The sequence below is a fragment of the Myxocyprinus asiaticus genome, chromosome 42 (genome assembly GCF_019703515.2).
Source record: "Myxocyprinus asiaticus isolate MX2 ecotype Aquarium Trade chromosome 42, UBuf_Myxa_2, whole genome shotgun sequence".
NCBI classification, from domain to species: Eukaryota; Metazoa; Chordata; class Actinopteri; order Cypriniformes; family Catostomidae; genus Myxocyprinus; species Myxocyprinus asiaticus.
In genome coordinates this window covers 3,454,433-3,480,422 of record NC_059385.1, presented here as the reverse complement: position 1 = coordinate 3,480,422, position 25,990 = coordinate 3,454,433, and the positions used below count along the sequence as shown (strand labels likewise).

The 25,990-nt window shown below is 38.5% G+C and overlaps 1 protein-coding gene across 1 annotated transcript in view; it reads right to left on the bottom strand.

Moving 5' to 3' along the window:
- Nucleotides 1–410: 410 nt before the first annotated feature.
- The window catches only part of LOC127432555 (tetratricopeptide repeat protein 28-like), a 369,621-nt gene continuing 344,041 nt past the window's right edge, over nucleotides 411–25,990 (bottom strand). Inside the window, exons 13-24 of the mRNA XM_051683773.1 lie at nucleotides 25,267–25,407; nucleotides 15,966–16,110; nucleotides 15,580–15,759; nucleotides 14,475–14,986; nucleotides 13,768–14,015; nucleotides 13,067–13,191; nucleotides 9,863–10,094; nucleotides 9,478–9,554; nucleotides 9,284–9,307; nucleotides 8,678–8,807; nucleotides 8,478–8,585; nucleotides 411–2,683 (exon numbers count right to left, since the gene is read on the bottom strand). Coding sequence (XP_051539733.1) covers nucleotides 1,086–2,683; nucleotides 8,478–8,585; nucleotides 8,678–8,807; nucleotides 9,284–9,307; nucleotides 9,478–9,554; nucleotides 9,863–10,094; nucleotides 13,067–13,191; nucleotides 13,768–14,015; nucleotides 14,475–14,986; nucleotides 15,580–15,759; nucleotides 15,966–16,110; nucleotides 25,267–25,407 — 3,520 coding nt within the window. The 3' untranslated portion in view covers nucleotides 411–1,085. The remainder of the gene's footprint in view (nucleotides 2,684–8,477; nucleotides 8,586–8,677; nucleotides 8,808–9,283; nucleotides 9,308–9,477; nucleotides 9,555–9,862; nucleotides 10,095–13,066; nucleotides 13,192–13,767; nucleotides 14,016–14,474; nucleotides 14,987–15,579; nucleotides 15,760–15,965; nucleotides 16,111–25,266; nucleotides 25,408–25,990) is intronic.

Below are 25,990 nucleotides of genomic sequence, written 5' to 3'. Positions count from 1 at the left end.
AATAGTCAAAAATTCCCATAAACACACTCCTAAACCTTGTGGAAAGCCTTCCCAGAAGAGTTGAAGCTGTTATAGCTGCAAAGGGTGGGTCGACGTCATATTAAACCCTATGGATTAAGAATGGGATGTCAGTTAAGTTCATATGCGTCTAAAGGCAGATGAGTGAATACTTTTGGCAATATATATATATATATATATATATATATCTTTTTTTTTTTTCTTCTTTTTTTTTTGAGGTGAAATATGACCTGGGCATTTCTTCGTGAGATTTAGTGATAAGTGCTTATTATGTTTTAATTTTGAAGATATTATTGTAAAGCAGATACTCTCAAGTTTGAAATACGGTAATACAAAATGAAAATAAGACAAGTGCAAGAGAGTAAATTAAACTTTTTATTGAGTTCATTTTACTGAGAAATGAATGAGATACGTCTGGATGAGAGTCCACATATGCAAATCTCTGTTAGAAAGACACTGAATCACTGGAGAGCAAGAGAACCCATGCTTTAATACTGACACTCAATTCACATAGAAGTCAGGTCAGGTGCAGGTCACCATCTCAATAAAAATATGAAAATGTTTTTTTTCATCTTTTGTGCATGGTTTGCTTCTTTAACAATATAAAAATGTATAATACTGATTGCAAAACGTTGATTTATTTACAAAACAAATAACTGTAATAATTACCATCCATAATAATAATAACAATAACAACAATAATTATAATAATAAAAATAAAAACAAAAAATCAAAAAATCAAATGAAATAAAAGCAGTCATCTTCACTAACACAAACAGCGAGCGTCTTCTTCTTGGAATACCATTTTGGTAACATCTCTTTTATTTTTGTATGACATGACCTGTGCACGTCTCAATCAGTCTGGATGTATAAACGGTCCTTTACAGTGTCTGTGGAAGCATACGGATTATATGCTCTCTACATGGAGTACAACAGTAGGCAGTTTGAGACTTTCGGAAATGTGCATTTCCTAACCAAGACTGTCCTTTCCACTGTTTTCAGAGTTATAAATACTCAAAACACTCGTTCATCGAGACAGTCTTAAAAAGGATGCAAAAGCAAATGTTTCAACATTTCGATGATGGAAAAAACCTTCCGGGCGACAGGAATTTGTACCCATTCCCAGTGGGCAATCTAATGGAATGAGAACCCGGGCTACTTCCAGTGGAAGCCGTTGGAGAAGGTGCAACTCGCTTTGGGTCGATCTTGCGATGGCCATTGGGCGGATTTCTGGTGCTATGCTCTAGCTCCTGGGGCGTATCCTGTCCTGTTACGCCATGGCGGGGCGAGAGATTAAGAAGGCCCAGAACATCTCGCTTGGCGGTGCTTAGTTTGCCACCACGGAGCGCCCGCATCGGTCCAGAGTGTTGCTGTTGGGTAGCATTGGCCCAGAAAGTCTTGAGATTGTGGATCGCTTGGACTTTTTCATCGATAGCAGCCAGTTTGAGTCGGTCTATATCTGGAGCGTCCGCCGGGCTGGAGCGTGTCGAGCCGGTCGAGGAGTATGACAGGGCTGGGGAGGGTGCGCTGCCGGAAGGCGACTGGTGGCCTGAGCTAGGCGAGATGTTGCTAGGTGACCGGGAGATGTGGCCACTATAGGGTGAGCTTGGGTACTTGAGTTTAAACTGGGCGTGACTGTCGGAAGTTGGCGACGGTTGGCTGCCTTCTTTTAAAGATGTCTCGGATGTAGCAGGGCTGTTGTAGCCAGAGCTGACTTTCTGTAAGGAGGACGTACGGGATGGCGGCTTAGGGCGTGACTGAAGAGGTGAAGACTGAGCTTTGATACTAGCTCTGCTGTTGGGGCGACTGAACGCGCTCGTCTCCGAGGAACGGAACGCAGACCCTCCTGTCGGGGTTGGCGGACCTCCACTGCTCAACGAATCACCAGTTGGGGCATGCCCAGTGCTTCTCTGCAGAGTCTCAACGGCACGCATGTGGCTTTGCGTTTCCTCTAGAATCTTCTGTGCGAGTTCCTGTGGGTCTAGCGGCGCTCCGGGCGTTCGTTCCTCTTGGGATTTTACAGTGCTGTCTGTCTCCGTACTGGACTGATCGGACTCGCCCGTGTCCGAGCTGCTCACCTTTCCGACCTTCTGGAATGGCGAGTTTGGACTCGGCACCAGGGTCGTTTTGACAGGTGATGTTGGGGTGCTAACGCTACCTCTCGAAGACACGGAGACCGCGTAACCCCTGCCCGCCCCGCCACGTGCGGCGCCTCTGTGGTGTCTGTGGTTTGCGGGCCGTGGGAGCGTGTCACATTGGCTACCAAGTGGCTCGCTGCTGATTATACTATAACCTTCATACTCTTCATCATCGTGTCCTCCAATGGCTCCGTGTGGGGACGAATGACTGCGAGGAACCGATGTGTGCCGATGCGACGCAAACAGCCCCGCTCCACCCCGGTGGCGCTCTAGTTCTTGTTGCCGTGAGCGCTGGCTGATAAAATCAGAGGTGCCTTCAGGCCGGGACAGGAAGCTCATGGAAGAGGCGATGGAACTCAGGCTGTAGACGGAGATGGCGTCCGAGGCCAGGCTGTCCGGGCAGGGAGGAGAGAAGGGGGGGTTGGGATAACCCAAAGGCAGCGGGTGGGACACAGACTGTGCTGACGCCAAAGACTCCAGAGAAGATGAACTGTCCAAGCTCAGACGCTTTGGCAGCTCCGTAGAGTCTAAAAGGGAGCATTTAAATAGATTTAGTACAATGTTATGCATTTTTAATGTGATATTTGACTTATCTAGATATCTATATTTTGAGGACAATGTAGAAAGTTTAGGCAATACTGAGAGACAATAATTATTTTTAAGACCAATAGCCGATATGATGCCACTATTTTTGTCACATTTGGATATCTATATTTGAATGACAATGTAGAAATTTTGGGCAACGCTGATAAGACGCTGATTTTTTATGACCAATAACCGATGTGATGCCGATATTTTAAAATATGCACCAAAATATACATTTTGGTCAATCCTTATAGCCAATAATTATATGTATGCTACTGTATGACTAATGACCAATCTTATAATTGATTCTGTTTTTAAACAGTATTTATTTATTTGTTTAATCTGGATATAATTTTTTTAAGAGTATACACCGATGTAGACATTTTTGTTGATACTAATATCGTCTCTATTGCGGTAATGCAAAATTGCCACACGAGAAAAGTGTACAGCACATAACACATACGCATTACACACTCTGTCGGATAAATGGAGGAAGGCGGATCGACTGCTCGTTGCTCAAATTCATTTGAATGAGAAGATGAGAGGAGATTATGAAGGAAAAAGTGCATCCTCCATGGTATGGAATTGGTTTGGCTTTAGAAAACGCGATACTGAACAGAAAACAGCGATTTGCAAGGTTTGTACACTGTGTATGTCGATATATCCATGTGTGCGTATATATATCAATGGTCAGGGCTTCACGTGAGACTGATAGAAATAATGAAACGCAGTTTTTCACTGACAGCTGCATGTGTAATTAGATGAAAAACTAATGAAATTTCGCTTGAGCCACCGTCAAAGCAAATTCAATGAGCTTCATCCCGCGCTCCAAAAACGCCTCCCCATCCAAACACGCGCAGCTGTGTTTTGTGAGAGTGTTGCGCACGCAGTCTGAAACACTCAAGTGCGCACGAGTCTTGAAGTCATCCCATTCCCTTCATTTGTGCTCCTGTGACCAAGCGCTGATCACACCTGTTACTCATTCTGGTTTCTATCGATGTCGATATCAGGAAACAATCCAGCCATAGATATTTTATATTTTCTTTATAGAGATTACTAAAAACACAAAGAGCATAATTAAGAGTATTATTTATTTTAATTTATGTTATTTTACTTTTTACATTGCTTTGAAAAGATGTTAAGTTTCTTGAGGATAGTTATAACAATAATCATAATAATAACAACAGAAGCAACAACAACAACAACAACAACAACAATAATAATAAAAAGAAAAAGAAGAAGAAAATTGGTGCACATCATCAGACTGAAATGTGGCATTTATTTTATTTTATTTTATATTTATTTTACTTCGACTATGTTTGTCAAGTTTAAAATAAAGATAAAATTATGTTTTCATTTATAAAGTATTTAATTCACTGATTGGATTACTCAAGATTTCACATTATGACATGGCTTAATATATAATAATATTTTATTGATTTTTCAGAAAAATTCAACTATATCGTGATATATATCATTATCGTGATATAGGATTTTGGTCATATCGCCCACCCCTACTAATAACTGATATTTACAGTGTTCCCCATATGCAGTTTGTGCTTTCTACACTGCGAAAGGGACCCCACCACACACACAAACACGCACTTACTTACAGTGATGTCACCACATAACAACACGCGTTAAACTCGCTTCATTTCAAGTGGCCTGCGAGCAACGTTTCACTGAACAATCACGCCCGTTTCACATCGCAAGCTTGAGAAAGACGTGAGCAGAGCGTCAGTTTAACTACAGCATAACTGCAGCTGCAGACTCCACAGGGCTTTCACACTGGAAGCGTTTTTATAGCGTCACAGCAGCGGCTCTATACAGAAAAATACTGTGATTTCTATGTTACTACGGTGAGTATTTATTTTAATAAAGGCCGTAACTTATAAAATGGCTATCTGGAGTGGGTCACTGATAAGTATTACAAACTTTATAGTCGTGAAATCTTATTTACATGAGGAGGAGGACCACATTTGCATCTAAAAGGTAAACAATAGAGCACTTTGTGCTTCTCCACCTCCACAATCAGTCTTCTATCATTCATTGTTGAACATGAATGAGGTAAGTTCTGAATTTACCGACGTCACGGTCTGTCACGTGCATGTGTTTACAAGCAAACTCGGCTGTGATTGGGTATTGCTGAAGCCTATAGACCTGTTCTATGTTTAATAGAATTTTTCTAATATTTTCAGGCTCTTAAGTTGTAGTTTACTGTAGTTTTAAATGATAAACCGCACTTCTGATTAAGATTTACAGTATAATTAAAATATTTTAAATTGGTTTAAATAGTTAAAACACCTGGAATTTCTTATTTTATTTTTTCATTTGTTTTTCAGATGTGCTCTAATTAATACAGTATAAAGACACAATAGACTACTAATATATGCTTATTCTGTGCATTGTGTACTTTTCAGTAACAGTGCACGGTCACTTTAATTGAGCATGAGCGGCGCTGCAAAAATAAGGCTCGTTTTAGATGAGCAAGTTCTACGCTGAACCGATCAACGGTGATCAGCAGCAGGTGTATGCCGGTTAGAAATCTGTCTGACTTGCTGAGATGTCAAGACGATGTATGTCAAAAATACTCCCGTGAGAGTGAGGCTGCCGCAGATGTAGCAGTCAGGCGGCGCAGTTGCTTTTTTTGAGCTGCGCGAACTGCAAGCACAATGGGAAATTAATGGCTGAGGACACAGCTTAATGCTCATTGGCTTAAACAATCGTGATGTTTCATTCTCTTCTAAAATGTTTGATTTTTTTTATCTCTAATATCACGTTTTTATGTATATAAATCCACTACGAGATGTGAGAATTGTCTGACTTGACAGTGCTTATTTTACTCCTCCCCTGACTGCAGCCGCCTACTCTCGCCTACATTCAATGCGAGGCATTTGGCATCTCAAACGAGCCTATCGACTCTAAGCCGAATCCCCCGCTGCACTGCAGCTCACGCGATGCTCATGCTACGCTCTGATGCGCTGCTGACGCTTCCGATGTGAATGCTGTAACCTGTTAACAGGGGCGGCGAAAAAAATATGTTCTGCTCACGCGCCGATCACGCTTGCGATGTGAAACAGGCGTCAGTTAGCGCTTTCCTCGTGAATATAAATGATCCTTACCCTGTCATCTGTATGTTTTAGAGTTCATTTTGCTCACTTCAAACACGGAATGAAACAGCGCTACACGTGTCAATTATCAACACGGCTTAATCAGAGCAGCACGAGCGCAGAGCAGGTGCGGTAATTTGCGGACTGGTCTAAACCGAACAACAGACTATTTTAAATGCGTTTGTGAATCGGAGAGATGCACGGCAGGGATCGCGAATCACGTTTGAGTGCGTGCAGAATTGTCTGTGCAAAACTCTTATGTCACGGTGATGAAACTAGTTTAAAACAAACAGCCCCCACATTCTAAACTGCACTGACAAAGAAAACAGGAGAAAACATCAATTAGAAGGCTTTTCAATTCTCAGATCACAACGCTTACAAAACTTTACCATGAATTTACTGCAGTAACACTAACTGTACTGTATTACCTATGGTAGTTGCGGCAAAAAAGCTTTCTAAATGTATTTAGACTGCTGTTTTATCATTATAAAAATGCCATAGTTTTTTATATAGAAACCATTGTTACTAAGTATGGTAGTGAGGTGCCATGCATGGTTTTACCTATGGTTATCATGAACTATTACAAATATCATTGTTAAAACTATGGATATTATGGAAGGTCTATGGTACATTTTCATAATTATTATGGACCAAGCTATCCAACTGTATAAAATGTGTTCTCTTGTAATGCTCTCTGATTGTAGGAAAATGTAAGTTGTTTTGTTTGCCTTCAGAAATTCCAAGACATGACTGTAGTTTTATCAGTAGGAGCCTGATGAAAGGAATCTGTAAAGAGGACCCAACTTAGTCACACTGTCAGAATATTTCAATTTAGACATAAAAATTAGGTGTTCAGATGTTACTGTTGTTAATATCATAATTTTCATCTGCATCCCAACCTCAAAATCAATGCTGTACTGTCAAATGTGTATTTCAATGCACATAACGTAATATTATTGGTAATTGCATGGGTGCTACCAAAGCGGGTACTGGTGCCACATTTTCAAAGTGCCCTTTTAGGGCACAAATTAACTCAAATAATAACTGATAAGATGCCGATATTTTCAATGATTGTTTTTAACAGAATGTTACTTGCCACATCTGACAATCTGTATTTTAAGGACACACCAATATAGAAATTTTGGCCAATACTGATAATAGCTGATAATTATTTGTATTCTATGACCGTCAACTGATATGATGCAGATATTTTGCCCGTGTGTGTGTGTGTGTGTGTGTGTGTGTGTGTGTGTGTTTTTAAATAGTATTAATATTATATCCACATCTGGATATCTATATTTTAAGGATGCAATAATATAGGTATTTTGGCCAACACTGACAGCCACTAATTATTTTTATGCTACTACTGATAACCGATATGATGCAGATATTTTGACTGTTTTTTTAAACAGTATTCACACTATTAACACTAAATCAAGCATCACACTATTGTAATGTACAGTAAAAATGATGGATAAAAATAACTGTTTAGTACTTTTTAAAATTATTATTATTATTATTATTTTTTCCCCTTTTTCACCCAATTTGGAATGCCCAATTCCCAGTGCGCTTTTTAAGTCCTCGTGGTGGCATAGTGATTCGCCTCAATCCGGGCGGCGGAGGACGAATCCCAGTTGCCTCCACGTCTGAGACCATCAACCCCAGCATCTTATCACGTGGCTTGTTGAGCGTGTTGCCACGAAGACATAGCATCCGCGTGCAACTCACCATGCACCCCACCGAGAACGAACCACATTATAGCGACCACGAGGAGGTTACCCCATGTGACTCTACCCTCCCTAGCAACCAGGCCAATTTGGTTGCTTAGGAGACCTGGCTGGAGTCACTCAGCATGCCCTGGGATTCTAACTAGCGAACTCCAGGGGTGATAGTCAGCGTCTTTTACCACTGAGCTACCCAGGCCCCCTTTGTTTAGTACTTTTTGATACCTGTCATAGAAAAAGAGTTGGTAAAATAATAAATAATTATTATAAATATACAGTATATTTAAATAAATATATTTATTTATTTATTTATTTTTGGGATTTTCTCCCCTTTTCTCCCCAATTTGGAATGGCCAATTCCCAATGCGCTCTAGGGCCTCGTGGTGGCGTAGTGACTCGCCTCACTCCGGGTGGCGGAGGACGAATCTCAGTTGCCTCCGCATCTAAGACCGTCAATCCGCGCATCTTATCATGTGGATTGTTGAGCGCGTTACCGCAGAGACGTAGCGCGTGTGAAGGCTCACGCTATTCTCTGCGGCATCCACGCACAACTCACTACGCGCCCCACCGAGAGCGAGAACCACATTATAGCGACCACGAGGAGGTTAACCCAACGTGACTCTACCTACCCTAGCAACCAGGCCAATTGGTTGCTTAGGAAGCCTGACTGGAGTCACTCAGCACGCCCTGGATTCAAACTTGCGACTCCAGATATGGTAGTCAGCGTCTTTACTTGCTGAGCTACCCAGGCCCCGAATAAATTAATTATTAAAAAGAATTTGGAACGTACAATCAATACCGATATGGTCATCGACATATCATGCACTTCCTCTAAATTAATTTTGAATACTTTTGCAATGAAATGTCAAAAAGGTGTCATGTGACCGTGAAGTGACACTCACCAAACAGAGCCAGCAGTGACTGCAGGGCAAAGTGCATGATGCGACGGTTCGCCTGCTTGCCGGTCTTCAAAACCACTTCCTCCTGACCGACCTCACACAGGTCGAACCCTGAGAGAGACACACACAGAAAGACAGAAACAGACCCATGAGCAGGAGTCAGGCATCTAAAGCAAGTGTTTGGATGTTGTAAGGGCTCTCACCCAGAGCAGCCAGGAACTCATGACAGCCTGGCAGTCTCCAGAGATGAACACTAATGGACACCTGGATGGGAGCGAGAGAGAAATCCTGCTCCTTCTCTCCTGACTGTAGCTGAACCAAAACCTGATGAAGCTGCAAAACACAGAACAATTTTCAGTAATGGATGATATACACCAGGCTTTTTAGAATAATCATTCTATTAACTTCAACAACTTGTATCATAAAAACAACACAGTTAATGAACATTGTTAATTTAAATTTGCCCCCTTTGTTCCTTACTTAATTGAAGCCATGATGAAAATTTAATTAGCATTTTATTAACTTGCTCCGCCTCTGAAACAACTTTCTTTTTCCGCTGAAATCACCAATCCCTCTTATTTTTCACCCCATCCCTCCAACTGCCAGTCACCCACTTTTTTAATTCCTATTAATTCCCGCTGGATAAAATAAAGTCCTGGCTTACATATTTTTCTCTGGAAATATGTCACATTACAAATGTAAAATGGGTTGCGAGTGCCGTTTCATGTTGACTTGAAGTTTACAGCAGTGTGTTAGTTGAATAAGTTGAAAGCAGATACTTATAATTAGTTAAAAGCAAAAGCACTTACCATTCCCACTACATTTTTAACAGCCTTTAATGGTACGGTTAGGAAAAGAGAAGGAAAGAGGATTTAGGATTCAACGTTGTTAAGTAGTAAACATTAGCAAAAATATCAGCACAAGCAAGCATAAAACAGACGCATAAGCGAAGACAGTTTGCTTATTGAATGTAATGGAGAGTGTTTGATATGTGATGTCTCACCCGGTTGATGAGTTGTTCTCCGGTTTCTGAGGCAGTGATCAGCTTACACAGCGCTTGCAGAGCGGGTGGAGGCAAACCTGAGGATAAACACAACAAATTACACTTGATGTCTTGAAACTTAATTTCTCAGTACATTGCAGTTTCATTAACATGTGAAGTGACCAGTCACTTGTTTGCTTGCTACTAAGTGTCTCGAACAAAATATTGAATATCTTTCGAATATTCAATGCCATAAATCTCAATACTTTATCAAATGCGGTGACTAATTATTTCTCAGAAGTGTTCAAGGTAGCAGCCAGGGTAGCAGACAGTCAGATTTTAAATGTCATTTTCAGTCAGCTCTTGCTATATATGTGTGCAACATGCATCAGGCAGCGTGTCGTACCCAGCAGTGACTGTAGGGTGGTGCTGCACTGTTGCAGTCTGTCTCCGGGGTCTGTTGTGGGGAAGAACACAGCCGCGGGGAGACCCGTTCCAGCCGAGTCCAATCTGAAGCCCACAGCGGTCAGCAATGCCTGCCAGCCCGGCACGCCCCCCACCTTATTCTCCACACTCTGCTGAGACGTGTACATCGAGTTCCTCTGGCCGTTCTGAATGCGCTGAAGAGACTTCTCCACCTAGGGGAGCCATTGAGACGCAGAGGTGAGACATATGTCCTTATGTTTGTGTATGTGTAGTGTGCTTTTCATTTTAAAGGAATAGTTCACCCAAAAATGAAAATTCTGTCATCATTTACTCACTGCCATGTTGTTCCAAATCTATATGATTTCTTTCTTTTGCATAACACTGACTTGAGACCTTGCATTGATTTCAGCACTAAAACATTGCAAGTTTTCGCATGAACACACATGCCAATGGGAATGAGCTTCTCTTATATCAGATTCGATTTGTACCGATTGTTTTGAATGTAACATTTCAAGAAACAAGTCAAAATATAAACTGAGAATGTTTTCAGTTTTCAGACAAAGGCAAAATGTAAACTTAGTCTTCAATCAAACTGCATTCTTTGTATACAATATTCTCTGCTTGCGTTTATTTTTTTTCCTATGACTATTTTGTCGCAATAAGCATTCAAGAGCAGCACGAATCATCATCCTCAGCAGGTCACTCGAGGCAGCCCGACCTCAAGATGTCTAATTAAGATAGGCTTATATATATATATATATATATATATATATATATATAAGTTATTGCCTCTTCAGTCGGAGTGCTATTGAGTCCCTTAGAGGACAGCGAGGGATTTTTTTCTGAAATAGCTGTGTGCTCTTTTACTTTAATAATATTGTAGACTGTAGTAAAGTTTTTGGTGGAAACAATGACTATAGTAACCATGTTTTTTGTTTTGTTTTGTTTTTTGGTGGAAACTATGGTTTTACTGTAGCGATATTGTAGTAACCATGACTACTGTAACAGTGTTCTTGTAATTTACTTTTTTATATATATATTTTGGTGGAAACTATGGTTTTACTGTAGTACTATTGTAGTAACCATGACTATTGTAACCATGTTTTTGTCATTTATTTTTTATATATATATTTTGGTGGAAACTATGGTTTTACTGTAGTACTATTGTAGTAACCATGACTACTGTAACAGTGTTCTTGTAATTTATTTTTTTATATATATATTTTGGTGGAAACTATGGTTGTACTGTAGTACTACTGTAGTAACCATGACTACTGTAACAGTGTTCTTGTAATTTACTTTTTTATATATATATTTTGGTGGAAACTATGGTTTTACTGTAGTACTATTGTAGTAACCATGACTATTGTAACCATGTTTTTGTCATTTATTTTTTATATATATATTTTGGTGGAAACTATGGTTTTACTGTAGTACTATTGTAGTAACCATGACTACTGTAACAGTGTTCTTGTAATTTATTTTTTTATATATATATTTTGGTGGAAACTATGGTTTTACTGTAGTACTATTGTAGTAACCATGACTACTGTAACAGTGTTCTTGTAATTTACTTTTTTATATATATATTTTGGTGGAAACTATGGTTTTACTGTAGTACTATTGTAGTAACCATGACTATTGTAACCATGTTTTTGTCATTTATTTTTTATATATATATTTTGGTGGAAACTATGGTTTTACTGTAGTACTATTGTAGTAACCATGACTACTGTAACAGTGTTCTTGTAATTTATTTTTTTATATATATATTTTGGTGGAAACTATGGTTTTACTGTAGTACTATTGTAGTAACCATGACTATTGTAACCATGTTTTTGTCATTTATTTTTTATATATATATTTTGGTGGAAACTATGGTTTTACTGTAGTACTATTGTAGTAACCATGACTACTGTAACAGTGTTCTTGTAATTTATTTTTTTATATATATATTTTGGTGGAAACTATGGTTGTACTGTAGTACTACTGTAGTAACCATGACTACTGTAACCATGTTTTTGTCATTTATTTTTTATATATATATTTTGGTGGAAACTATGGTTTTACTGTAGTAATATTGTAGTAACCATGACTATTGTAACCATGTTTTTGTTTATTTTTTTATATATATATTATATACATTACTATAGTAACTGTGTTTTTATATATATATATATATATAAAACTTACTATAGTATTTCTTTTTTTTTTTTTTTTGCATAAACCATGATTTAACTGTAGTAATATTGTAGTAACCATGACTACAGTAACTGTGTTTTTTGTTTTTGTTTTGTTTTTTGGTAGTAACCATGATTTAGATATAATTAAACATGGTTTTACTACAGTAACTATAGTTGAACTATGGTATTAGTAGTAAAACCATTGTAACCACAAAATTATGATTTTATTACCACATAGTTTCTGTTTTCCTAAATTATTACTATAGTTTGACTATGAATGGTTAAAATATGGTTACTATAGTTAAATCATGGGAAATATTGCGGTTAATATGGTTTTACTACAAATATCAAAGTTCGACTATGGTAACTGTAGTAAAACCATGGTTAATTTGTTGCAAGGGAACACAAAACTATTTCAGGAAAAAAAAAAAAACTTAAAGGGGCTCCTTAGTGAGCAGAACAATATAAGGCAGTTAGATCTTGGTTTAGCCCAGTACTTGACCTGGTTAACCTTACTATTACATTCTTTGACAATATTATGTTTACAATGCCCTCGTAATTAAATGTTTATTATTATTATTATTATTATTATTTGTAACATTAATTTTCTATCATAGTCTTAGTTATACATATTGTGGCATAAAATATGATATGTATAAAATGTATAATAATATATAATAATAACATATTATTTAATTCTTCGGGTAAGAGGTTATAAATTCTCAATTTGTATTAATAATTTGTGTTATTTGTATTAATAAATCGGTTAAATTGAAGTAATTGACATAAACGGATGAAACGCCATTTCTTTTAAAAGAGTAGAAAAAATTTCCCTCCATAAAGGTCAAAAGTGCCTCTGAAAATCAACCCAGGGGGCAAATATTGCCCCTTAATGTAAAAGTTGATTTCTGACACTGATATATTAATATTTTATATTTCTCATCATCTATGTACTGTAAACCTCTTGGGTCGTCATGGTAAATATATTGTGCGGTTCTCACCAGGTGCAGCAGAACCCTCAAGGCATCTCTGGCTTTATCTGGATACTGCAGGATCTCAGCCAGCGCCTGACCAATCAGAGACGAGGGGCTGTTCAGCTTCACATCACAGCCAATCAGCATGAAGCCTGAAGAGATTATTCAAATATATATACATACAGTATATTTTAATGTACAGTATAGCAGTATGCAAAAGACAGAAAGAAAATGTTCTGCTGATTTGGGCAAGTATGCATGCAAGACAATGGCTGTGTTTAGAATGGAATGCCAGTGTGCTGCTTACTGCATACTATGAAGTGTATCCTGTATACTGCATACTATTGTTCAAAAACAGTATGTGAAACTGTACATTTCAAACAGTCGTTTGCAACATTGTTGCCAAATGACCTCATCACGTTGCATGTTTAAATCACTGTGATAAAGAAATACTGGCAGTCCAGTCAAATAATAATTCAAGAAGAATCGCAAAAAATCTCAGCTGGTATCACTTTCAGTTCACTCGTCATACTGGAAATGGAAGGTCAAGTCGAGCATTGCACTCGGATACTGTATTCCTTGCAGTTTGCTCTACTTGTACTGCACATGTAGTTTGCCATCTTCCATGCATACAGAAAATTCCAATACTGTGCACAGCATACTGAATATTACACAATTAGAATGTGCAGTATGATAGTATGCCTTTGAAAAGCATACAGTCGACTGACCTGCCCAGTTAGAGGGGTGTGAGAACTGTTTGCTGCTCTGAACACTCTTCATGGCGTCCGCTAGGGCCGCGCTGGCTTTGGTGCCATTGAGTAGAGCGCTGTAGAAAGCGTGGACAAACATCTTGGATGCGGCGACAGGCACCGGCCACAGCGAGACCAGCACACACTGCGCTCCAGCAGCCAGAAACGCCCGCGTTAGACCGACCACCCCGTCCGCAGTCACTTTACTGTCAGACTCTTGGTACGACCTGCAGAGGTATGAAACATAAACACTATTAGCATCATGGAGCAGTAATTCACTGGAATAGAGAAGCTATTATTTTAAATAGACTGTAAAACTAGTGAGGATGTGGCTGCAGTCGTAGCGGCCTGTTAAACTGAAGTTATGTCTGAAAATGCTGATGCACAGATTTGGTTAAGCAGGGTTGTGCTCCAATCAGAACTGAACTGAAAATGTCTTTTGAACTCAAATTCAATTGAATTAAGTTTAGCTTAGAGAAGTTATTTAATTAAATCAAAAGGCATAAGTCAACACTTTTTTGGATGTACTTTGACAATCATTTATGTTGTTTTGTGGCAAAAATTGCGTTGTACAACTCACTTCAAATTACAATTTTACATCATGTGGGGGCGTGGCTTGAATTAAAATGGAGACAATGCTTAATTTAAAAATTTTGCTCAACCCTGCAAGAAAGACGTTCACTCACCCCAGCACGACTAGCTTTGTCGGCAGCCTGAGATCGAGGATATCAGCCGCAGTGAGCAGGAACTCCTGCAGCGGCGGGCTGTCACAGATACTTTCTGCGTCACTGGCATCATCTGGCACGCGCAGACTCTCTGGGATGGTGTAGTTTGATTTGCTGCTGCCGCTCTCCCCACCTCCTGCTCCTCCACTGGGTGCGGCCGCCACCGGTCCAGAGCTCCCGTCCTGGCTGGGCGTAAGCACCAACGCTGCCAGCTTCCAGGAGATGTGCGTGGCAAAGTGGGCACACTCGGCCTGCGTGAGCGCGCTCATGACCCGCTCTTTGGTGGCCGCTGGGCCGGCCAGCGGTTGACAGCCCAGCAGATCGGCCACCATGTGGGCCTCCTCTTCAGCGGTGGGCATCGGACCCCAGAGCCAGCGGTCCATCACTGACGGCGGGAGACGAGGATTTCCAACGACTGCAGCCATAGAACTACCCCCGTTACACAGAACCGGACCGGTCCGGCGAGGATGAACCTGAGACAACAAAGAGAGCAGAAGATTATTGTGTGGTCTTTATCAAGAGCAGTTTTAACTGTGATACTGTGTACTAACCAATAGATAGCTAGATAGATAGACAGATAGATAGATAGACAGGTAGAATGATAGATAGACAGACAGACAGACAGACAGATAGATAGACAGACAGACAGACAGACAGACAGAAGGATAGATAGACAAAAAGACAGACAGACAGGAAGACAGATAGCTAGTACGACAGACAGATACAGACAAACAGACAGACAGACAGATAGCTAGAATGACAGACAGACACAGAGATAGATAGATAGACAGACAGACAAGACAGATAGCTTGAACAACAGACAGACAGACAGACACAGAGATAGATAGATAGACAGACAGACAGAAATATAGATAGACAGACAGACAGACAGATAGCTAGAACGACAGACAGACAGACAGATAGTTAATTTGTCACTTTATGCAGTATTTCGCTTTCAGTCAAGAGAAAAATAAGGTCAGCCTGTGAAACATACATCAAAAATGTCAGTTCATCTTGAGAGTGTGGTGTATGTCACATTTATCAGTGTGCCAGTAGGTGTGCTCACTTTAGCTGTGGTTCCCAGACTGCCGATGGATGGTACGGCAATAAGACTGAAGCGTTCATACAGATACTCATTAGACGAGCTGCCCTTCAGCAGAGCAAACGGAATAAGATACAACTCCCCCTCGAGAACCAGAACCAACTGCCTGTGTCGGCCCACCGGACCACTGGAGTGCATCAGACCCTACAGAGAGAGAGACATAAAAAAACCCTTTCATATCCTCATTAACAACTAAAAGAAATACATTAGAATTTATTGATAAAAGCAAGGGTGTTTTGGGGCCATTTACGCCCCTTAACTGTGGTCAAATTCACCATAACACAGTCTTTTCATGGCTTTTTGCTTTCATCTACTACTACACAGAACAGGACATTGGACTGCAGTCGTACCCCCTCCATTGGAGCGACGAGCAGGTCGTATAGAGCTCGTAACGGGGGTTTGCTGAGCGCACTGGTGCGGCGTGGCAGAGACGAGCTGCCCTCCTTCACTGGAGACACTGTGTTACTGAAGAGACTCGTCATACTCTGACAGCTCCTGAAAAAACACAACACACTCATAAAACAATGGCTGTGCTCGGAATGGAATACTAGAACACCGCTTATAAGCATACTGCATAGTATCTACTACTATATAGTGTATATTGCCTACTATTTAAAAAGAAATGGTAAGTGAAACAGTATGCAACAAACATTTAAAACAGCAGTATGCTACATTGTCACATCACCTCATTACATATTTAAATAATGCGTATAATTGTGAATAACATGGCTGTCTTGCTGGGTCATACTAATAGTTTACTCAAACCATTTCAACCAAAAAAGAAAAAAAAGAAGTATGTAGAAGAACAGTAGTATGCCATTCCATACATGTGAAAAAAAAGTGCATTATACATTATAAACAGTAGAATGCTACATTGTTGTAACATCACATTTAAATTAGGTAGTGGCAACCAGTTATCATCTTGACAATAAATATGGTTATTTAACATTTTTTATCCAATTTAATGTAAAAGTGGCTTAACTTTGGCAATACAATTATTAAAGAATGAGTCAAGAGATGTTAAAAATCATGGCTGAAATAGCTGTTCCACATTTTAGCAAACATAGCAGGTCATGAGGATTTTCCATACATACAAAAAATGTGAATGATATGTACAGTATACATACTGCATACTACATTCTTTATAAAAGCAGTTGGTATTACGCTATTGTGAACACATTCATAATAAAAAGAAAGAATAGGTCGAGTAATAACACACTATTCTTAAACACTTTAGAGCAGTCATGAAAAAAAAACTAACACTAGAGGACACTGTTCACTGTAACAATGCATTACCAATGTTTATGTTTACTTTCAACACTGTGCAAGTATAGAAGGTAATGATGCATGGTCAAGGCCATGGCGGTTTTATTTATAACAGCATGTCATGGGTCATGACTGGGGAAAAAAGAATATAAATAAAGAAATAATGCTATTACAGAAAAAATTGCCATTGAATAGCAGAGAGTTGCAAACCGTTTCTCTTATAGCCACTAAAAGTCACTTGGAACATTTTAGGAAAATTACAGAGCTTTAGTTATGCAAATGAACAATATTATTTGTCAGAAGAATTGTTATTATTAAGTAAATGTTAATTATGAAGTAGTTCATTTTAAAGGAATGCTCCAGGTTCAATACAAGTTAAGCTCAAGCAATAGAATTTGTGGCAACTCGTCCTTCATTTATAAATATATAAATATATATATATATATATATATATATATATATATATATATATATATATATATATATAAGGCAAATATTGCGGTAACAGTAAATCACTGACAATGGAAGTGAATGGAGCCAGTCCATAAATGTTAAAATACACACTGTTTCAAAAGTACAGCCACAAGGTGTAAATATTATACTTAATTATTTATTTTAATTATAAGTATAATTATTATACTTAAAATGATTTCAGTGTGATAAAGTCAGAGATTTACCCATGTTACACTGTTTACCAGATTACATGGTTTAACAGCGTAATGTCATCATGACAACAAAGTTGTAACACTGGATATAACTTTACACAGATAAGTTTAGTTAATGATGTTATTACACAAAAATATTGTTAACACATATCATGTTTATGTCTTGTAGCTATACTTTTGAAACAGTGAGTATTTTAATGTTTATGGACTGACCCCATTCACTTCCATTGTAAGTGCCTTACTGTAACCCAGATTTTTGCTTTTAAAAAATAAACATATATAAACGAAGAACAAGTTGAAATAATTTGTTGTGGTAATCAACATAATGGCACAAATGCTGTTGATTGGCTCCTGTGGTGTGAACAAATATTTTTTATAAGTAAATATTACATGTAGTCTTTCAAATAATACACTTACCGTTATTACAGCTGCATGCATAATGATTATACAATAACCAGCAAAAAGTTGTTTAAAATAGAGGAGGAATATATATATAAAAATATAGCATGTCACGCCACAGAACATGTCAACTTTCAAAACATATTTCACGTCAACAACCCAAATAAATTAGCTTATTTAATGAACATTGGTGTATTTAATCATATTGCTGTTGTTGTATTTTTATGCAACCAATAGGCCATGTGAGGTCATGCATTACAGTTGTTTTGCCATGCTTAAGGCAGTTTTAGGCATCCGCTTCACATCATACAGTGCATCCGGAAAGTATTCACAGCACTTCACTTTTTCCACATTTTGTTATGTTACAGCCTTATTCCAAAATGGATTAAATTCATTATTTTCCGAAAAATTCTACAAACAATACCCCATAATGACAACGTGAAAGAAGTTTGTTTGAAATCATTGCAAATTTATTAAAAATAAAAAAACGAAAAAAAAAAAAAAAAAAAAAATCACATGTACATAAGTATTCACAGCCTTTGCCATGACACTCAAAATTGAGCTCAGGTGCATCCTGTTTCCACTGATCATCCTTGAGATGTTTCTACAACTTGATTGGAGTCCACCTGTGGTAAATTCAGTTGATTGGACATGATTTGGAAAGGCACACACCTGTCTATATAAGGTCCCACAGTTAACAGTGCATGTCAGAGCACAAACCAAGACATGAAGTCCAAGGAATTGTCTGTAGACCTCCGAGACAGGATTGTATCGAGGCACAGATCTGGGGAAGGGTACAGAAAAATGTCTGCAGCATTGAAGGTCCCAATGAGCACAGTGGCCTCCATCATCCATAAATGGAAGAAGTTTGGAACCACCAGGACTCTTCCTAGAGCTGGCCGCCCGGCCAAACTGAGCGATCGGGGGAGAAGGGCCTTAGTCAGGGAGGTGACCAAGAACCCGATGGTCACTCTGACAGAGCTCCAACGTTTCTCTGTGGAGAGAGGAGAACCTTCCAGAAGAACAACCATCTCTGCAGCACTCCACCAATCAGGCCTGTATGGTAGAGTGGCCAGACGGAAGCCACTCCTCAGTAAAAGGCACATGACAGCCCGCCTGGAGTTTGCCAAAAGGCACCTGAAGGACTCTCAGACAATGAGAAACAAAATTCTCTGGTCTGATGAAACAAAGATTGAACTCTTTGGCCTGAATGGCAAGCGTCATGTCTGGAGGAAACCAGGCACCGCTCATCACCTGGCCAATACCATCCCTACAGTGAAGCATGGTGGTGGCAGCATCATGCTGTGGGGATGTTTTTCAGCAGCAGGAACTGGGAGACTAGTCAGGATCGAGGGAAAGATGAATGCAGCAATGTACAGAGACATCCTTGATGAAAACCTGCTCCAGAGCGCTCTGGACCTCAGACTGGGGCGAAGGTTCATCTTCCAACAGGACAACGACCCTAAGCACACAGCCAAGATAACAAAGGAGTGGCTACTGGGACAACTCTGTGAATGTCCTTGAGTGGCCCAGCCAGAGCCCAGACTTGAACCCGATTGAACATCTCTGGAGAGATCTGAAAATGGCTGTGCACCGACGCTCCCCATCTAACCTGATGGAGCTTGAGAGGTCCTGCAAAAAAGAATGGGAGAAACTGCCCAAAAATAGGTGTGCCAAGCTTGTAGCATCATACTCAAAAAGACTTGAGGCTGTAATTGGTGCCAAAGGTGCTTCAACAAAGTATTGAGCAAAGGCTGTGAATACTTACGTACGTGATTTTTTTTTTTTTTTTCATTTTTATTTTTAATAAATTTAATAAAAGATTTCAATCAAACTTCTTTCACGTTGTCATTATGGGGTATTGTTTGTAGAATTTTGAGGAAAATAATGAATTTAATCCATTTTGGAATAAGGCTGTAACATAACAAATTGTGGAAAAAGTGAAGCGCTGTGAATACTTTCCGGATGCACTGTACCTAACAACACCCCTTAACTGTTGTAAAATCACTGCCACAGATACATGTACCACATTTCCACTTTGAACCTCTAAAAATAAAAACAGTTACCCATATCACCTTGTGGATGAAAAAAGCATCTTGTTATAAAGCATTTGTGTAGGTGCACGACTCCACATACTCTTGGTCTAATCACTATCACTATGGTAACTAAACAGCATGGCGGACAACTTCCTTCCTACCTCCTGTCATACAGCTCTATCATTACACGCTGTCACAGAGAAAATAGACCTTCTACAAGACAGACACAGGTGGCCCGGATTCTCTCAAACCCTGGCCTCTATGTGGAGGTTAATTGGTGATCACACATGCCCCGTTAATGTTTAATGAGCATCAGCAACTGGATCGACATCAGCTGGAATAAAAAAAGAGGGCATGGATCATATGTGTCACAAAGAGATGGATTATTTCATGGACTAGTTATATACACTGGCAGCCAAAAGTTTGGAATAATGTACAGATTTTGCTCTTATGGAAAGAAATTGGTACTTTTATTCACCAAAGTGACATTCAACTGATCACAATGTATAGTCAGGACATTAATAACGTGAAAAATTACTATTACAATTTAAAAAAAAATTTCAGAACTTCTTAAACTACTTCAAAGAGTTCTCATCAAAAAATCCTCCACGGGCAGCAATGATAGCTTTGCAGATCCTTGTTATTCTAGCTGTCAGTTTGTCCAGAAACTCAGGTGACATTTCACCCCACACTTCCTGTAGCACTTGCCATCAGGCGCAGACTGGCCATTGGGAGAACCGGGACTTTTCCCGGTGGGCCGGCCGTGAAATGGGGCCGCCGCGTTATGCAGAACGCACCACAAAACGGTGCCGCGATATGTGGAATGGGGCAGCGATATACAGAAAAGCAACCCATTCAACAACTTTTGGGCCAGTTTCTATGTAAAATCCTGGGCTGAATTTTCTTCCCAGTCCGCCCCTGCTTGCCATAGATGTGACTGTCTTGTTGGGCACTTCTCACACACCTTACAGTCTAGCTGATCCCACAAAAGCTCAATGGGATTAAGATCCAGAACACTCTTTTCCAATTATCTGTTGTCCAATGTCTGTGTTTCTTTGCCCACTCGAACCTTTTCTTTTTGTTTTTCTGTTTCAAAAGTGGCTTTTTCTCTGCAATTCTTCCCATAAGGCCTGCACCCCTGAGTCTTCTCTTTACTGTTGTACATGAAACTGGTGTTGAGCGGGTAGAATTCAATGAAGCTGTCAGCTGAGGACATGTGAGGTGTCTATTTCTCAAACTAGAGACTCTGATGTACTTATCCTCTTGTTTAGTTGTACATCTGGCCTTCCACATCTGTTTCTGTCCTTGTTAGAGCCAGTTGTCCTTTGTCTTTGAAGACTGTAGTGTACACCTTTGTATGAAATCTTCCGTTTTTGGGCAGTTTCAAGCATTGTACAGCTTTCATTCCTCAAAACAATGATTGACTGATGTGTTTCTAGAGAAAGCGGTTTCTTTTTGCCATTTTTGACCTAATATTAACTTTAAGACATGCCAGTCTATTGCATACTGTGGCAACTCAAAAACAAACACAAAGACAATGTTACGCTTCATTTAATGAACCAAATATCTTTCAGCTGTGTTTGATATAATGGCAAGTGATTTTCTAGTACCAAATGATCCATTTATCATGATTACTCAAGGATAAGGTGTTGGAGTGATGGCTGCGGTCTAGATTTGATCAGAAATGACTTTTTTCAAATAGTGATGGTGCTGTTGTTTTTATATCAGTAATGTCCTGACTATACTTTGTGATCAGTTGAATGCCACTTTGGTGAATTAAAGTATCAATTTCCTTCCGAAACAGCAAAATCTGTACATTATTCCAAACTTTTGGCCGCCAGTATATATATATATATAGTGGTTGATTTGTAAAACAATTTCAAGGGGGGTGGTGTTGTCAAAGATTTTTTTTTTTAAACTTCACGCTCAGTCTTGAGGTTCTAAAGGTGTTGTATGGTTTTTATGGTCAACATAAACAACAAAATAACTACCTACAAGCTGGTTACACCATGACTTTGATTTGGTGGACAAAAGCATTTTTAAATATGAATTCTATTTTAGAACACAATTGTTTCACTGCTTTTTTTTTTTTAAAGAAATAACAATACAAGATTATTATGCACTAGTCTTGCCAACATTTCTTTTTTCAGGAATTTCAGCTTTTAATGAGACTGTGTCTCCTGACACCACATGACATTTTTCACTTTTAATCCCCAGAAAAAACATAAATTTGACTTGAAAATATGAAAATATGCTCATCACAGAAGAGGCGCATTCAAGTGAATGGTTTGTGTGAATTGATTTTTTAAATTGTTGTTATGTATTTTTAATTGAATAGATCTGGACAGAAATGAGCATCATTTCATTGACCCTTATGGCCATAATATGCACCTGTAATAGTAATTGTGTTTTATGATGAATTCTGTGAAAAGAATCCACATTATAATCATGACATTTGTTTTTTCTTTTTTCTAGATCGCTAGCCCACAGTCACAGACACGCATTTTTTCTACTCCAATAACCGTACTAGTAAAGGAAGTTTGTGCTGTTTCTATGAAGAATGCTTAAACAGTGGTGTAAAAAAGTGCTTCTACACACAAAAGTGTTTTATGGGCGAAACCCTGAAAATCGTTTGAGTTAAAAACATGAACATGTTGTAACTGTACGCTCGTCAGAGCAATATCTTGCCTTCTGTTCTCTTTTTTTAATTTAAAGAAAGACAAATGAATTCCTTGAGCTGTTCTCTTGGCCATTTTTGAAAGTGCTTGAAACTTTTGAAAACTTGCATGAACTTCAGTGGCATAACTTTAATGTGAACACTAGGAAGGACAAATCAACCCATCGCTAAACTCCAACATACCTGCCAGTGTTTTCAGAAAACCGGCGCCTTTTCGCCATGGAGAGAGAGCTCGCGTGCTCAAGGTTGTCAGATTGCGTGACTAAAGTGTCACCCTGGCTGAATATTTTCAAACTGTACAAGTGTCAAGATTTAATTGGGGGATTTCACCTATAGAAATCTGGCAACTTCACACATGTCGAAATCTAATTCTGACTGGCAAATCGCCGTTATTTAAAGTATGTTATTTATCAAACTTAGAAAATTTTATATTTTACTTGCATGATTAGTTCTAAGTAATACTTGACACAATTAATTGAAAGGGGATAGAAAGGGGGGATGGTGGTTTTACAAGGGGGATGCTTATTGGTATTTCTTGCAACAAGGGGGATGGCATTCCTTCGCATCCCCCCTCAACTCGAGCCCGGGCTGGTTTGAGTATTTCTGAAACTGCTGATCTCCTGGGATTTTCACGCACAGCAGTCTCTAGAATTTATATATATATAATAAATATAATATATATATACAGAATACACACACACACATATATATATATATATATATACACACTATATTGCTAAACAAAAACAGAAGTCTAATGATTTTCTGGCCTATAAATGTAAAAAAAATATAGCTTTCAAATACAATATTTAAATACAATTTAAATATTATATTTAAAGCTACATATTTTACATATTACAATAATAATAATAAAAAAATTAATGGGGTTACTGGCATTAAAATACACACTGTTTCAAAAGTATAGCCACAAGTCATAAACCTCATATGTGTAAACTTGATTTTAGTGTGATATAATCGCTATCTAACCATATCTGTATAAAGTGTTAGCCAATATTATATTCATTGTCATGACAGCATAACGCCATAAACCTTGTAATCTGGTAAGCAAAGTAATGTTGGTGAATCCTTTTTTTTTTTTTAACCACAGGACAAGTTTAAATCATTTGTGGTAATTAACATAATGCCACAAATGCTGTTGATTAAGGTTAACTTGTATTGAACCCAGAACATTACTTTAAAATTAACTACTTCATAATTACCATTTATAAATACTTATTTAACATTTATTACTATTAATAATAGATCGATCCCATCATTAAAATATCGAATCTAAGGTTTTTCTAAATATTGATTTTATTATTTACCATGTTAATAAATGCTTATCATAAGCTTTGAAGTGAAAAACAAAACAAACTAAAACATATTAGCAAATAGTTGCATAGCATTATTTCAACGACAGGAATACAGTGAAACAGCATCTGGAATTAAAACACACTAATGTGTTATTCACAGGTTTGTGTGACATTTGTTATACATTTTTTAAATTAAAGGTTGTTAAAACATTGATAATGTTATGTAATTGTTATTAATAAATTATAGGCAAAAAAAAAAAAAAAAGGTCTTTTAAACAATTTTCTCAGAATTTGTATTTTTTATTCTGATTTTTGAAAAATAATTTAATAGAGGTATCAATATTGTTTTATGAGATATTGGCCTTGATATTACTTGGTATCCAGTTGAAAATAAAATAAGTGTTATCGCCCATCCTTACTGAAATTCTGAGTCACAGAAAAGGTAAGATTTTCAGTGAATAACACAAAAAGCTATCATATGGCTTCAGAAGTCTCAGAATATAGCACATAAGTCATATTGACAAATCCATTTCAGTTTTATGGTGCTTTATTCCCTTTTTGGAGCTTGACAGGCACAGTCACCATGAACAGGCGACATGAAAAAAAAGTTATTTGATTACTCCTTTCGTGTTCAGCATAAAAAAAAAGGTTTAGAACGACACGAGGGTTAGTAAATAATGACAGAAAATATATTTTTAGATTAACTATTCCTTTAACGCTATGACACGTGCTCGTTAGGGCAGAGGAGGTGTGGAGGGGCGGAGGAGTGAATTGTGCTCTTTGTTTTAATGAATACAGTGAGATGTGAAGCTCTGAGAGCTCTAAATGAGGAGCGGAGCTCTAATGATGGACCAACTGACCCCGTCTTCAACAACGCATGGCTCCAAACCCTCGCTGTTCCTGTCTCACCCATCTTATTTCTCTTTTTCTCTCTCCTCCCCCACTTTCAGTGCTAATGACGATCGCTCTCGTTCTCTTGTAATGAATCGGGATGTGAAGGACTCGACAGAATGCCGAACATTCCCTTCATGCTGACAGCCTAATTATCATCTGTCTGAGCTTTAGCTTTACCACCGGCAAAATTTTGATCTATTACAAGCAGAAATGTTCACTGATTGCTTAATAATTTGGCGACTGATTGGTTTATCTTTACTCACTGGCTGCTTTATTCTCCTGTAGTTTTATAAAGGACTTCTTTCAAATTCCTTTACCTAAACAAATAATAGGATACACAGACATAAGATGACTCTGTATAGCCAGTGAAAGAGCTTCAGTGTGATGATCATGTGACTGACCGGTTAAAGAGGTTGTTTCTGGAGACCATCCTCAGGAAGCCGGTAGGGTCGGTCACCGAGTTGAGTTTATTATTGAGTTCTTCAAACTGCTGGTCCAGAAGATCACCAGCTTCACTCTCAGTCTCACTGCTGGAACACATTCTGAAAGACAACAAACACACCACGATTTATGAAAGTTAAGCTGATGTGTGTACATTTATTTATGTTTAAATGCTTTCTCGTATTCCAGTGTAATATCCATAGACAGCTATAAGTAAGCTCTTTGTTGTAGAGTGCAACTGTCCCCGCTCACTTTTTCAGCCATCTTAGTTCCGGAAGTATTTTTCCCATTCATGTTTTTTTTCTCGGAGTTCCATAAAATCCTTCATAAAAGAGTTCAAAGCCAAGAACCAAACCTAACAGCTCCGAGATGAATAACAACGCAACAAACTTTGATTGGAAGCAAAAAAGTATTTGAAAATCGGACAAAACAACAAAAGTACAAGACTGCGTACTTTAAGTCTTTAATGAGGAAATGAAATACAATCCCATGAAGCATTGCGAATGACGTAATCAGATGTAAATACGATGTAAAATTATATTGATTATAAAGTAGTTTTAGAGTGTAGTTTGTCATGAAAGATAGTGGTCGCTGCTGAGCTCTTTTGGTACACTTTGTTTGCCACGATTGGTGGATTTTTCACCCTTAGGATCATGGGTAGTGTAGTTATTTAGCACAAATTTA